Source organism: Fundulus heteroclitus, chromosome 12 (genome assembly GCF_011125445.2).
Source record: "Fundulus heteroclitus isolate FHET01 chromosome 12, MU-UCD_Fhet_4.1, whole genome shotgun sequence".
Classification (NCBI taxonomy): Eukaryota; Metazoa; Chordata; class Actinopteri; order Cyprinodontiformes; family Fundulidae; genus Fundulus; species Fundulus heteroclitus.
The window spans coordinates 17,960,548-17,977,302 of NC_046372.1; the positions used below are offsets into that span (position 1 = coordinate 17,960,548).

Sequence of the window (16,755 nt, forward strand, 5' to 3'; positions counted from 1 at the left end):
TAAAGATGCATGGAAATCAATAGAGTAAATTCATTTTTTTTTATTATTGCAGTAACATAATGAAACACAACAAATATTTTAGAAAACCCAGCCTTCAGTTTGATTACATTTCTTCAGTTTGGAAAACACACCAAAACAATTTAGGGAGAATAACTGATGCACCCCTTATAACCCTCACACTGTTGCATATCTGCCTGATGTTTCGACGGCATAGGAAGAGAAGCTGCGCAATGCGTCATTGCCTTCCTGCGTATTAGTTTGTGTGGTGTACGCAATTTAATCACAACCTGAGCCAGCCTGCAACCAGTTTTATTTGACCCGTACAAACATTCTGCTGCATGACTGTTGTAAATTTAAAAGGCCATGTAGAGTTAATAGCAGATATGTATATATCACCTGTGATAAAAAAGGGATTTTTTTTTTACTACCTCAACGTTCCTTTACAGGCTCTGTACGACGGACAGTTGTGTTAAATTATTATGGGTCTATCTTGGTTGTGAATATTTCGGGTCAAGAGGTTGTGAGTTGTTGGAGAAGGCGAATCCAGCTGTTTAGAGATGAATCTGGTTGTAGGTCTGACCGTACGGCTTCACTTTCTAGTTTTATGGTTGATATCCAATTCTTTAAATTTAACTTTTATTTTTATCCTTTTAATTTGTTTTACTTTTGTTTGTGGCACTTTGAAATACTTAAAATGCACTATGAATAATCCCCATTATTATCAATGTTATATTGTTTTATTATTATGATTATTACCTCCAGCTCCAATGCTTAGACCTTCATCGTTCTTTCACAGCCACTCCCAAATAGCCAGCACACGCTGTTTTCTCATTGAAATGGGGGTGGTCCAAATTGACTTTGCAGACGCCATTTGTCGCTCACCAGCAACGCAGCCACTTTTTTCTAACCCAAACAATTTAAACAAATAATAGCGCTCCCTATTTGGAATCTTTGAATATAAGGCCCTAAAAGTTTGGTTGGACTCAGTATTAGAGATTGAGTAAAAAATGTCAAGTCTTTTTACACTGTGTAGCTAAATATTTGGTTTCAATTACCATATTTTTCAGACTATAAGTCACACTTTTTTTTCATAGTTTACCGATCCTGCGACTTATAGTCAGGTAAGATTTATATATTAATTTTAAATGGTAATTCATATTGACCAACATGAACCAGTAAACTTTACTGTCTATAGCCACAAGAGGGCTCTCTAGGCTGGTGAAAACTATGTGCTTCCACATAAAAACTGATTGAAACATTAACTTATAGAACAAAGACTGAACACATGTTTGTATGTTGTTTCGCTTTTTCAGTCTGCATTCACGCAGCGGAGCATTACGTGGTGCAGCTCGAAGCGCCCAGACCGCGACAGAACCATTTTATTAGGCTGTCTGTGAAGCTAATAACAGCTAGCGCTAGCTTACAGGTCTGTTGTCTGGGCAGTTTAGAACGTCGCTGATGCACATGAGCTTTATGGTATTTCAAACATCTGTGTTATACTGTTAGCGTAGCACGTAGCACCGTTACGCCCACAGTCTAATTTCAGTGTAATTTTGACATCTTTCAGTGTAACGAGCCATTACGCTGAAATGCACTTGCAAGTTATACATTAGATGGTTATATATTACTTAGTCTCATACTTATCTATGCAGATGCTCAGTCTACACTGATTAAGTCACAGACTTCTATATGCTGCTAAACAAACAGCAGCTTTGCCTACATTCTAATGAATAAGTGATTGACCAACAATGATTTGACCACTTCAAATTCAAATTGACTTTTTATGTCAATAAAAACACACAACAGAAAATTAAAGTGCATCAAAAGCCCTTTAAAATGTACTCCACTCTCTTATGCTTATTCTTATGCTATTTAAAAAAGATTTATTAGTATGACTTCCTGCTTCTCCAGGGAATACACTGTGACACATTGGCTTTTTAAGAACGGGTCCACAGTTGTATTCTAGCTAAATTAGACAGAAATAATTACACTTTTGGTAAAACTGAACTTGAATGTGTTTTCTTTTCTGTATTTCTCCTCTAAGAAAACTTTAAAACCTGACTATTTTGGTTTACAGTGGATTTTAAAGGACCTATAAATCAAAAATCTCAGCATGGGATGAGATCATAACAGACAACTCGAAGTCAGCAGGGAAGACCAGAGTCATTCCACCGACATCAGAATATTTCAGTCGGAAAGACTCAGGACTTACAACAAACTATTCAATGCATTATTGCTCCTGCTACAAGATAAAGCTTCTTCAGGCAGAAAGACACTGGAATGGTGCGTGGGCTCACTTTTCATTTTTCATCCTCAGCGTAGTGAGCATCATAAATGCCAAAATAACATTAAAAAGACAGCATTGCCAACATTACGTATTTTCTTCTATATCACAACACAATGTAAGTGTTTCTGTTCAATTTTTGCAGTGGGCAGGGAAACTACATCAATTGTTGGAAGGTCTTATGCTCGTTTAGTTTCTTTTTAACATTTGAACATTCCTTGTTTATGTCTGTTATGTTCTCTCTTATTTAAAATTTTGCTTTTGCAAGAAGCCATGAGAAGAAAGTCACCTTTTTGTTTTCCAAATATCACTTTGTATGCACTGATACAAACTGCCAAAGGTTTTTAAAATTGAACAAATAGAGTGTTTGGCTCAGCAACAGTGGAAATACACCTAACTGAATTTTGAAATGTTGGTACAGCAACACTGTTTCCCACCTCCTTCACCTTTTTCTTAGATATTATGAATAGTTTTGTTTATTTTTTTAGAAAAAGTATGTGCTTCTGTTTTAGTGAACCCAAAGTGACAGAATGGATGGATAACACGTAAGCACCTCGACTAACAATTTAAATAATATTTTAGATAATTCAGGATTTCAGCAGAGAAATAACAACCACATTGTTTGTCAGAGTCTCTGCTGTCACTTAAACCTCCTTTAAAAGTACTCTATTGGTTAAAAAAAGTTTTAATATTAATATTTATTCTCTTTGAAAAGACATCTGTTACAGAGAGAAAAGAAGAGAAGTTATTTAACCCATCAAACTGCTCCAGTTTTAGTGATACTCTATTGCCCCCTTCTGGTTAATATTTGTCATTGCAAGCTTTGTATTTGTGACAAGCAATATGCGGTCTCTTAAAGCCATCTGGTGGGCAGCAAAAGTAATGCACCTTTGGCAAGTCGGAAATATTTCAAAATCTCAGTCAAATATTTGAAAATTCTTTACAATTTACAATAATAACTGCTACAGATCTACGATGTCCAAAAATATATAATTGTACACATAAGGACTGTTCATAATGTAAAGGTTGGCAAAAATACAATTAAAGGCAAAAGGCATGCATCATGCATCTTTTCCATTTGTCAAGTTAAAACCACGACGGCTCATTTGCATCCTCCAGCTGAAGCTTTTAGAGAAATTGCAATCAACATGATCCCATCTTGCGGTTTGAAAAAGCCATATTGGGGAGCTTGGTACAAAATAAAACACAGTTATGAACTGTGCCTTGTAGAAGAAGTTTGGCTTTGTACTTATTTTGCTACATTCCAAGCTGTAATTAATTATTTTTATCTTATTTTATGTAATGGATCTGCACAAAATAGCCTAAGTTGGTGAAGTGAAATGACATAATTTGCATAATGTATCCACACCCTTTGCTATGAAGATCAACCAGTTACCGTCAAAAGTCACATAATTAGTGAAATGAGGTCCATCTGAGCGCAATTTAAGTTTCAAATCATCTGTTAGTGTAGACATGCATTTTCTAAAAGGCCCCAGAGGCTGTGGCGCCACTAAGCAGGAGGCTTCACACCGTGAAGACAAAAATCTCTTCAAACAAGTCAGAGACAAAACTGCTAAGAAGTACAAATCAGGGTGGGGTTATTAAAACTTTTCAAAATCTTTGACAGTCACTTGGAGCACCATCAAGTCTATAATCTTCAAATAGAAAGCACCTGGTACCACAACAAACCTGCCAAAAGAGGGCCGCCCACCAGAACTCACAGACCGGGCCAAGAGGGCATCAATCAGAGAGGCAGCACAGAGACCAGAGGTAACCCTGAAGCAGCTGCAGAGCTCCACAGCAGATACCAGAGGATCTGGACATAGGCCCACAATAAGCCGCCCACTCCTTAGAGCTGGGCTTTATGGAGGGGTGGCCAGAAAAAAAGCCATTACTTAGCGTTAAAAATGAGAAGACACATTTTAAGATATCCATAGACATGTGGGCAACTCCCCAAAGGCATGGAGGAACGTTCTCTGGTCATATGAGGCTAATTTCTTACTTTTCAACCATCAAGGAAAATGTTATGCCTGCGGCAAAGAGTGCACATTCCATCGCTCCATGAACATCATCTCCACAGTGAAACATGGTGGTGGAAGCATCATTCTGTGGGGATGTTTACCAGCAGAGAAGGGACAACTGGTCTGAGTTGAAGGGAAGATGCATGGTGCTACATACAGGGCTATTCTCCAGCAGAACCTGCGTCGGTCTGTCTGTAAATGTGAGACTGGGAGGAGGTTCACCTTCCAGCAGAGCAGTGACCCGAAGCATCCTGCTAAAGCAACACTAGAGCGGTTTAAGGGCCAACGTTTAGATGTGTTGCAATGGCCTAGTCAAAGTCCAGACCTAAAAACTATCAAGAATCTGTGCTCAGACTGGGACATTGCTGTTCACAAGTGAAAACCATCCAACATGAAGGAGCTGGAGCAGTTTAGCCTTGAAGAATGGGCAGAAATCCCAGAGGCAAGATGAGGCGAGCTCATACATCCTAGGCCACTTGCAGCTGAAATCATGCATGTTGAAGTTTTCAAGCTGCCAAAGGTGGTGAATACATCTGCAGGCCAATAGTTAATTTTTTTCTTTGTCTGTTTTTTGTTGTTTTGTGTTTGTCTTTTGATAATTTCCCTATTCTATTGGTTTTGATCTCCCTGGGTTATTTTTTTTTTTTACATTTTGTCCAGCTCGACTTTAACCGTGGTTATGATCAAGCAGTTTGGAATACTTGTAAGCGTTACCCTGCCCAAAGATCTGGTTCAGGACTGCATCACTGTGAAAAAAATATTTTCCTGGCAACTGAGACATCAAACCTTTTGTGTTGTTTAAAGAAATTTGAACGCACTGACTCCACGTTTAACTTTTACATCAGGTTAAAAGTACAGTATTGCTGCTCAAAGGTTTTTGATGAGATACTAAAGAAACAGTTCATCAATATGGACAATAGTAAAAGTGTTGTGCTTCTTAACTAAAGTGGGAAAAGAGCATCAAAAAAAAGTTTTACTGATGAAAAAAAAAATGTTATTTCAATTTTTTTAATTTTACATTTAATTTACCGACAACTTAATTCCTGTGTCAGCAGGGTCGATTCTTACCAAGTTGGTGAGCCTTTCTGAGGCAGGAGAGGGAAGCGTTAAGTCGGGCACATTCTTCTTCGTTGGCACCAAACTTCTGCAATAACTCGGACACCTGCTCCTCACTCATCTCCAGCAGGCCTTCTAGAGTCACCTCACCTGCATTCATCTCCTGAAAAGCATGCGCACAATAGGTTCATTGGTGTATACCAAAATATAGAGAAGTTAAAATGGCTACACCGGCCAGAAACTGCCAGAAATGGGCCATGAAGACGTGTTGTTGTTTTTTTTCGTTTCTTCTGTGACACAGACTGGAAAAGTTGGTGATTCTGTGAGGAACGTTAAAAAAGCTTTTGGTTGTTCTTGCAGGTTATTGTTTTACATTTAACACCGACAACAACACAATTAAAGAGACGTAATAACTAATAAAATGTGTTTTAATGCTTTCATCATTATTATTAATTCTGCAACATGGCAACTATTTGGTAGATCAATATTTTGGTGCTGCTGTGGATGTTGTATTATTCATGCCATCGAGTTTTGACACACCAGAAATAAAGCTTTGCTGTCTTATTAGGATTTTCTCAATATTTGCTTGTTTGCAATCTTTAGCAAAAGAAAATATTTTGGCGAGATGTTCAAAAGTCAAGAGAAGAGTATTAAAAAAGTCTACAGCCCGAAATGATTCGTACCTAGCAGATTTAGTGATCTTTTACTTTTACCAACAGTTTATTCTGACTAGAAGTAATATTAATGTTACAGATTGGCCCAGACAGAGTCCCTACTTAAATCTGATAGAGAATCCACAGAGGAACCTAAAGATTAGGGTGATGGCAAAGAGGCATTCCATCCTCAAGGACTTTGGGCTCATTACCAACGGTACATTGACTAAATACAAGCAGGAATATGCAAAAATATTTTAGAAAAAAATGCCAATAAAAGCAGCCATATTACCTCTTTCAAACCTGATCTTACATTTTATTATCTTTTGCCAGATACCTGTCTCATTTCCTATAAGATACAATCCTTAGTTAACTGAAAAAAAATAAAAAATAAAATAAAATCTGCCATTTCAGGACCATTTTGTGGAATTCATAAACATGCATGTTTTCCGCAGCAAAAAGCCCGATTACGCCGTGGTGGAGACAACATAACTTTAAGACAGTTTGGAATTACTTATTTAACCTTTATACATTAGAAAATACTTTAAGATTAAAAGACACCTCAGAGCGTTAAATCTAATACGTTCTTACATGCATGAATGGCCTGAACTGCAAGGTCATACCGTCTTATTACGTTAGGAATGTAGAAATTGCAAAAGAATTATGAGGTATCCATCGAAAATAATACGTATGAGAGAAAACATTGTGTTGGACACACAGTGGGGTTCTTTTAGGTTTCCCACTCACTGAGTGAAAACGATTACAGGAAAAAACGCTGCTATAAAGAGCCCCTCCTCACCTCTGCGACCTCCTTCCTCAGGTTGACAATGCGGAACCAGTGGTCGAGGCGAGGGAAGTCTTCTAGCTCTGCACTGCGCTCCTCTAAGGCCACTTTGCACTTGCAGGACAGCTGGCGGCTGAAGTACTTCACCAACTTTCCCTGAGAAGGAGAGGGACAAACATGGTTAGGGAAACTATCCTGATTCCATTCCATCTGTTTATGAAACACATTTAATACCAAAAAAAAAGGTAGGACTGAAGTGCTGTACGGTAAGAGAATAAATAAAAAAAAAAGGTAAATAAGTGAAAACGGACTTTAAACACTGGTATTCAATAAACAATAACCATATTCAGGTAATACATAAACCGACACAGAAGAACAAACAGCTCATGCTGTGTTGAACACTGTGGAGAAAAGACGAGGCTTTAAAAGAGATTTAAAAGAAGACGGTAAAAGAGCCTGACTAACACTTAGAGGCAACTCGTTCTGTGATTTAACTACTGTAAAAGCCCGATCACCTTTCCTATTCAATTAAAGTTTATTTTATAGCGGCAATTCACAACACATGTAATCTTAAAGCAGTGTACAAAGTAATCAAATCATACAGACAGATCAAAAAGTTTCCTAAAAAAGGAAAGATTTCCTCAGAGCTTCAGCCTCGTCTTTGGAACAGCCATGAGTTCAGGTGAAGCAAGTCCCAGAGATAAGGCAGAGCGAGGCAACTAAGACATCCAAAAAAACAACTCAAATAATTTTAAACCCAATACTTAGTAAACAAAGAGCCTGTGAAAAGCAGCCAGAAAACTGATGTGCTCTCGCCTGTTTGATCGAGTAAACTGACGAGCAAGCTTAGGAAGTTTGCCCGATTTTGAAATGCGGTGTTATATTAATCGAGACGTTTTATTAAAGGCGAGAAGGATTTAAAATCCTGCTTTGAAATTGGTCTTGATTTTGGAAATTTGTTGCGATAAAGCTGACTTGTGAATAAAACGTTATGTCCCCATTTCCCCCAGATTAGTGGTAGTGGATCTCAAATCACAGAGAACAGGAGGCAAAATGTACATGATAGGAGTCACAACGGCCACTTGGGCTGAATAATATGAAGTTAGTCCTTTTAGTATTGAAGCTCAGAAAATTCTGGACTATTCCTGTTTTGATGTCCTTTGGGTATTTCAAACACCCACTAAATGAGAGTGGATGTGTGTGAAGACAGCAGCGAGGGCAGCAGAAAATTTTTATTTAGTCAAGAGGACTAAATTTTAGTTTCGAGTGAACGTCCCTCTTTTTTAGCAATTGGCCACGGGGCGAAGAGAAATGAGAAGGTTTTCTCTGAGGAAATCCAGAATAACTGAAGAGCGACACATTAATATTAAGGATCCCTATGAACAGAATGGGTCAAACCGAAATATTATTTTATTAGCTGAAAATTAGCTGAAAGCTGAAAATACACTTCAGCTTTCTATATCCAGACATGCTGGTCTACAGAAGCTCATCTCTAGCAATGCTCTTACGCCTTCACCGCTGGCTGCAGCGAGGAAGTCCGCGCCTAACCAGGCAATCCGTGCAGCGAGGAGCCGAGTAGGGCGGGCGAAAACGGGCGGGCCAGTGGAACTGCTGCTTATAAAGAATCCAGCAACGGGGAAGCGGCCGTGGACAGATGCATGTCCCCTGCCACAAACTGCTGGATGGGATGATTGAAAAAGCAAGCATGGGAAGCAATGAAAATTATTATTTCCAACACTTGGCATTGAAGTTTTGTGGACAACAGTGTGGGTCAGAGACCTTAAAAAAAGGGCAAACTTGGCCGTGCTGCTCTTTCTAGAACTTGTTCACCATATTATGCCACATGTGGACCTCCCCTATGCCAAGCTCCAGGAGACTCAGTCAAAGGGAGCAAGCAGCAGGACATTGGGTCAGGTAATGAGTGTTCCTGATAGTAATATGATCATCACTGTTTTCACCATTGTCTCCTTCCCCTTTTTGATTATTATTATGACTTTTCTTTATTATTCACAGGAATTGTCTCCATTCTATGGGTGAGAAAAGCAGTAACTCTTTGCCAGCAAAGAGGCATCAGGTCCTCAGTCCAGAGTATCAATAATTTAGTTTAGTTTATTAATACAGATCCCCATTAGCTGCAGCCATGCTATTCTGGGGTCTGTTCTGCCTGGGGTCCAACTAAAACATACATAAATAAGAACAGAATACAGCATTTGCCAACTCCAAGGGAGATGTTACTCAGGGTTCACACAATACATCATAATATACTTTCTTATAATTATGACAACAGTATGAATAAATTGATCATAATGTTGATTTTCATAAATCAATGCTGCATATAAATAATCAACGACATTTTCTACAAACAAAAGTACTCAGCAAAGAAAAAGTATACCCGTACATACATACATACATACATACATACATACATACATACATACATACATACATACAGAAATAAACATGTATACATTCCCATACAAATAAATTTGCCCTGCCTTGCCATAAACACACACATACACGTCTCAGGTCTAATTATTTTTGATAGATACATTTTACAAAGAATTTAAATTGAATCGCGTTGGTAATGAGCTTCGTATGTTTTGGTAAGCCGAGGCAAATTTATTTGTGTAGCACATTCCAGTACAAAGACAATGCAAAGTGCTTAACATGAATAAAACATTGGAAAATAAAACAGAATAAAAGCAAGTTGGAATAAAATGTAGAAACAAAATAAAACATGGGAAAATAGAAACTAAAAGCAAATATTAAAAACAGTTGGACTACAAAGTTGAACTAATGATGTTTCAGTAAAAACGGTTTAACTAGAACAGTCGAAGGCAATCCTAAACAAATGTGTTTTTAATCTTGATTTATGCCATTCATTCTCGCAGTGAGTGTTCAGCTGCATGTCTGGTACTGTACTGATGGTTATCTACACTGAAAAAGAGATTATTGCACAAAATAGAAGGCAATTTTGAGATGGAAATGTTGCTTGTAAAGATGATGAGTGAATACAACAATCTGTCTTTAACCAGCAGCCGGTTTCGATCTTCATACATAGATATTACGTTTCTCCTGTAGTTGCATCTAAGTGCTACACGAGCAGCTCTATTTTGTATAATTGGGGTTATTTATAATTCCACAAGTGACATTTGACCACACTGCTAGGCAATAGTTGAGGTATGTTAGGGTCAGTGTTGCAGAAGAGGTGAGTGGTAGAAATGTGTTAATGTCCGTGTTTTATTGGAAGCTGTAATGTTTGTTGGAGGAGAAATGTCTTTTGAATTACAATTTTAAAAAATCTCATTATCATGTTGTAGATATGTTTCAGCCTACCACCTAATCACCGCTATTTTTGTTAGGTTTTTTTTATGACAATGAAAATGATGATCGAAGTCATGCAGCAGTACAGGGTAAAAGGGTCGACAAAATCAAGTATATTAGGTTTCTATATATGTTTTTATATGTTTTATTACAAAATAAGGTTGTTGTTTTATTACAAAATAAAACAACAACCTTATTTTCCTTTCTTATTTCTGAGACTTTCAATAAGAAGTGCTTTTTAAGATGCATATAATTTCAAGAATATTTAAATTTGATGCCACAAGCACAGCCTTGATACAGTAACAGTCCCTCCTTGTGGTCGAACATTGAAATGGCAACCTGTCCCAATAGAAGCTTTCTACTCAGATCATTAAATAGAGTTTTTTTTTAAATTCTATTATCTTTTATGTTTCCTAGAAATGACTTTCTCTGCCTTTTATTGTAAGAATTACCGTTAAGGTTATTCTATGTTGAGAAAGCAGTCCCACATACATGCATATGCCAACAATGGCAAGTACATCCTAGCACTACTACTAAGCAGGTGAGATAGAGAGACAAAACTAAAAAAGAATTATTAATATTTGCTGTTCTTTATTATAGACTATTAGAAAAAGTTAGGGTTTAAAAAGTATAAATGTTATACACAAGCGAAGGCAGTGCTGTAATGTGCTGAAAAAAACAAACCCTTGTGTTGTTTTAAAGGTTTAAAAAGATTAAAATTCATTTTAAAAGCATACATGCATCATTTGTTCTCCAGCCCATGGCATTACAAAATATAACTTCAAATAAACACCTCAAATAAACCCAAAATGGAATGAATGACTGCTGAGAGATTAAAAGTCAGACAAATTTTATGAGAACACACTGCAAAAAGGGCACTAAAAGTAAGTCAAAGTTTCTTGTAATTAGTGTATTTTCCCTTGATTCGAGCAGCTAAATAAGACTATTTGCCAATGGAATAAGAATTTTGCACTTAAAATAAGAACAAATCATCTCCATCATCTCATTTCAAATGCAGGATATCTAATTATCTTATTTTAGGGGTGAAAACACTAATACCATTGGCAAATAGTCTTATTTAGTTGCTTGCTCAAATCAAGGAAAAAATATACTAATTTCAAGAAAAGGTTACTTACTTTTAGTTCCCTTTTTGCAGTGCAGATGTGATCAGTTTTTCATGTCATAATTCATGTTTAACATGCATGGATATACTTTTTTTTCTTACAAATTTGATAGGAGCAGTGCCCAAGCGCCCCCTCTTGACAAGCAGCCACTTCAGGATGCGGATCAAACATCCTCCACTACAGGAGCCAAGCAGCTATTTCTGAATCAGGACCCTATTCTGCAGCCCGCAGGCCAGTCCCAGGTGTAAATTCATTCTGTGGTATTCGGTGGTTAAGTATTGTTTTGTTTGTTTCGCATAAACATCTAATTAACACTGGTATTGTAAATTCCCCCTTTTTCCAATAACCCGATATGTTCCGCTGTGTTGGTGACATTTTACACCTTTCCCTGATGTTTGACTCAGCAGGTTGAGTCTTATGGCACAAAAGATGACCCTCTGCAGGACTGTTCCTTTTAAAAAGCAACCCAAGCAAGTTATTTGTTCTTTCTTATTATCATTCTTTGCCCAGTACCTCTAACGCTGAAACTCAGTGATTCCCATATATGAGTAGCTACATGTGTGAATACTTTGCACAGAATACTTTTTACTCCATTTACTTGTTAATGTTGCTCGAGCTACCCGGATTAAACGGAGCAGTCAATGAAGCTTGGTGTCATCCCTGCCTTATCCTGCACCACACCGCACGACACAGTAAGACAAACATATCAGGAGATATGACAATGTATGCTTTTACTTTGAAGTCTCGATACCGCTGTGAAGGGAGGAAATGCTGTGCATGCCGAGGTAACGTCAGTGGGAAATAAACGTCCAGAGATGCCGTAGGTTAGTGAATTTGTCCAGTTTAACATTGATGAGACTCATATTATTAACAGTCAATCAAAATAACAACTTAGAAATCAGCAGCTCTTTGACAGCGTTCAACTTTTGCTGTATGGCCACGTTTATAACAAAGGCCGCACGTAAGTGACATCAGCGCCGAGCCCGAAAACTCCACGTTTTAATGTACGCACATAGGCTGAGAACCAGAGTATTTATATTTATAACTCTGGCTGGAGTTTTAAAAATCATTCATTTTTAGGGATGTAAAATGCCGTTTATGCATATATATATATATATATATATATATATATATATATATATATATATATATATATATATACATATATATAACAAAATAAATATAAATATAAATAAATATGTATCTTTTTCCCAGATATCTGGCTATGTGCGGACCAGGTCTTACTCTTTCATCCTCTCCCTGCTCTATAACCTTTGTTTGTGTGTTTAAGAAGGTCCTTGCGCAACATCTTTAAATATTTACAACTGTTTTTCACTCTTTTTGGCATAAAACCTGTTACATTAATGTGTTAATGTTTAGCAAAATCTTTATTAGAGAGCTGTGTGTTTGAAAGTATGGTGTGATTGGTTGTGTGTAGCCATTTGTATGTATATGTAATTTCTCGTATTGTATATACTTTTGCATGTGTCTTGTTTATCTGTCTATATAGTTTAGTTTTTCTTTTTCTTTTTTAGGGACCACCTTGAAAATGAGATGATTTCATCTCAAAGGGCTTATCCTTTCAAATCTAAATAAAAACATTAAAGTTTCACAAGGATACAATCAAAAGTGATTTAAAGGTTTTATCTTGATTAAAACACAAGATAAAAAGGGAAAAGCAATGAGGTAAAAAATAAAACTTCATGAAAGCATAATTATTGATGTTTTTCATAAAGAAACAGCGTCACTAATTGCCACAACTGAACACTGGGATTTTTTTTTTTACATTCTCTAACATTATTCATAATATACTAATCCTACACCTCAAAGGTTTACAAGTCTTGTAGCACTTTACCTACAAAATTACATTTCAGTGCGTTTTATGTGATGCACCGATGGAAAGGAGTGCATATTTATGAAAAAATGGGGGAGATGATTTATGATATTCAACATATATTTTAACAAATGAAAACCTGAAAAGTATTTCCTGCATATCCATTCAGTCTTAGTGAGAATACTTTGTACAGTCATCTTTCACTGATAACAGTTGCAAATCTTTTGCTGTATGTATCTTACAGCTTTGTACATTTGAACATTGAGCTTTTTGCCTGTTCCTTTCAGCTAGTTACCCCAAGGTAAAACAGATTAGATGGAGAAAGTCTCTGAACTGCAAAATTTAGATCTTAGAACGGATATACAATTAAATCAGATCATTAGATCTCATCTGACCAAAGCACCTTCTTCCACATGTTATTACATATTGTATATACTACTACTAAATCCACTCCATGTACATAACACTCATTTATTCCAGCACTCCCGTTCTCTGCACTCATCACACTGTGGACATGTATGTTTGTACATCACTCCCACCTCTGACATGTACATAGTAATAACAACAATGAAAATAGTATTTATTCCTGCATCCTTTTCACTCTGCTTATTGCACCATTGCATTATTGTCTCAATTTACCCACTCAACTATAGTGTGTTCATATGTGTTTCCTATACTGCCGACTGTGTTTGATCTTTATTATTGTGTTATTGTATTATTGAACAAGTAGGAAAATCGTATAATCTTATATATGTATCTTCTGATGTTAAGGTGGTTTCCCCACATCACTAGCTGTTTTCTGGTAACAGGTCCTCATTCCAACAAAGGCTTTCCTCATGCCGCTCTCTGTTAAGCCCAGATGTGTATTTGTGGATCTTTGGAGCTCCTCCACAGTGACCGTGGCTTATTTGGCTGCTCTCTGACTGGCCTGCCAGTTTAGCTGGACGGGGATGTTCCACTAGGGTTGTGGTCGTGCCAAACCCAATCCATTTTGAGATTATTGACTGAACAATGGTTCCCGAGATCTTCCAATTTTGGGGTACTTTTAATAAACTAATGGTGCATTGAACTTCTCCACAACGTCATGCCTGACCTGTCTGGTGTGTTGCTTGGACTTAATCATGCGGTGTGTTCAGCAGTTTTCTCTAACAAACATTTACGGCCTTTCCAGAACAGCTGGGTCACACAGATGCACTCTGTTTACTCTTTGGGTGAGTTTAGAAAGAAGTTGGATTATATATAATGATACAAGAGTTATAGGGACTGAAAGCTTGTGCACTTCTTCTTCATTCGTAATGCACTAAGTAGTGGACCTGATAATTCAGCCAGAACACAGGAGTGGAGATAAAGATTTTATTGATGTTAAAGGTGTTGAACAGCAGGAAACAGGATGAAGCCCACTCAGGAACCACTGTAACAGAGGGAGCAAGGTTAGTGGCTGGAACCAACTCAGTGGAAGGTGGTGAACACAGGAAAAAAAAAAAGTTCTGGAGTTGCTCTGGATCCGACCCGTTGGTCCAAGGGCTCCACTAGTTCGATGCTTCTATGGGCAAGCACTGTCAGAAGTCTCTGCTTTGAATGGCTTGTAACCAGGGCAGAAGCAAAACGGTCTTCCGTGATACATGCGTGGGTCTGAACCATAAGCAGAACAGGCAGAGGTTTCCAAAGGGAGAGGCAGGAGGCTTGGTCAGGGCTGAGCGACAGGTCGTTGTACACGTATCAGAGGCTGACTGGAGAATCCAAAAAGGGCAAGGCAAACGGGGAAAATCCAAAAACTCGAGGCAAGTTCATAAACAGGGAGGCAGACAAGGATCACTGGATGGTATACTAACACAATGGCTTTCTAGAATCTGGCAGTGAACTGCAGAGGGAGCCGGGTATATATAGGGTGGAGCACGCGTGCACAAAATACCAATAATTAGTGGAGACAGGTGTAGCTGCTCAAAACTAATGAGGCAGACTGTTAACATTACATTATTGTTTCATTAGCATGAGGTTAAGTTAGAGCTGAACAATAATTCAATAACAATATATATCGATCGATAGACGTGTATCGATGATAGAAAAAAGGGTCAATAAAAAGTTTAATAGAATAACAGTTTCCTTTCCTTTCGCATACCAGCCTATCATGTAAGTTAATACATGATAGGGTGTATTGACTTACATGTTAATATAGTGGCCTAGTGGTTAGACCACAGAGCTTCGGTCCCAGAGGTTCTGAGTTCAACTCCCACAAGCTGCCATTCTGGGACCCTTAACCCCCAATTGCTCCCCAGGCGCCGCACAGTGGCAGCCCACTGCTCCCCAAGGGGATGGGTTAAGATGCAGAAGTGAATTTCTCCATTGTGAGATCAATAAAGTTCAATTATTATTATTATTACAGTCATTAAATCCTCTCAATCAATCAGAACGCAGACCCAGGAACCAAGCTCCGCCCCTTCTAAGAGTTTAGAAGAGCACGCGTTCTTTTTTCTTTGTTTAAAACTTGCAGTTTCGGTAAAAAGTTAGCTGAATAAAGGGTTGAGTTTAAATTCAGTATTTGTGTGTCTTTATCTAAAAATAGGTCGCTAAGCAGCAGCATAAAATGGCCAGGGCTGCACTTAAAATATTATAATTTTTGTATATCATCCAGCCCTAGGTTAAGTGTTAAGTATGAGCAAACTGTGACACTTACAGCCTTCGCTAATTTTGCAATGCATACCCCCAGATGGGCCTTTAACCATGAGATCTTAGCCTACTTCATGCTGCTAAACAGGTTATTTTTACAGGATGTCTTGATTCCAAAGGACTGGAAGTAATCAGGCCTGGATGTGGCTGGTAAAATAGAACAAAAAAGTGCTTCCTGAGAGTTGATTTGTGATTTAAAAAAGGGAGCAAATATATTTTATTTGCATAGCACCAGGTTTGTTCAGATAGATTTTTCCCTTGTGACAAAAAAAAATGCAAAGAGCTTTTTACATTTATTCTGAGGAAATAAAAATTTGTGACAAAGGAGCAAAACCAGAAAAAAAAACTTTAAAATACTAATTTAAGGCACTTTACATAGCTCTTTATGTTGGTCTTTCATATAAAATAATTTTATATATTTTATAAATATTACTACTAATTCTAACATGACATGATGTAAAAAGTTTAAGGCATAGGAATACATTCATGAATTGCATTTTGACCTCAGAATTCCTCCTATTTTATCATAACTTTGTGCTACAATAATATATATCCCTCTAAAATGCTCCATTACAGACAGCTGCTAACATGAAACTACTTCTCCTGACTAAATGACGCAGCACAAGCTTCTCCCCACTGCTGAACCAGGACATACGAATGTCTTTGTTACTAAGATGCTTTTGGTCTGGCTGAAGACAATGGCGCGGGCCCACAGAGGGTGACGTGATGCTTGAGATCTAGATGATGCATGTGGATGGCCCAGATCCAAAAGTACACCTACAAAATGACTGTTGGAAAATAGACATCGCTGGCCTACATCAGTGCATACCAAAGTAGAAACCAGTGGAGGAGGGACCAGCAAGTCATCTCTGCATGCAGAAAACCCTCCAGTAAAAGCTGCCCACGGCCGCGAACGCTCTGCCTGGTAAGGCAGCAGCTCAGTCCACACCTACAGAGAGACACAAGCTGACCAAAAACTCTCACTGTATCTCTCACTCTTATCGTACA

General features: G+C 37.8%; 1 protein-coding gene across 3 annotated transcripts in view; it reads right to left on the reverse strand.

Moving 5' to 3' along the window:
* ksr2 (kinase suppressor of ras 2) overlaps window positions 1-16,755 on the reverse strand; it is a 190,487-nt gene that overhangs the window by 152,630 nt on the left and 21,102 nt on the right. For all 3 annotated transcript variants that reach the window (XM_012849642.3, XM_036144096.1, XM_012849640.3), the window contains exons 2-3: window positions 6,814-6,954; window positions 5,374-5,524 (exon numbers count right to left, since the gene is read on the reverse strand). In XM_012849642.3, coding sequence (XP_012705096.1) covers window positions 5,374-5,524; window positions 6,814-6,954 — 292 coding nt within the window. The remainder of the gene's footprint in view (window positions 1-5,373; window positions 5,525-6,813; window positions 6,955-16,755) is intronic.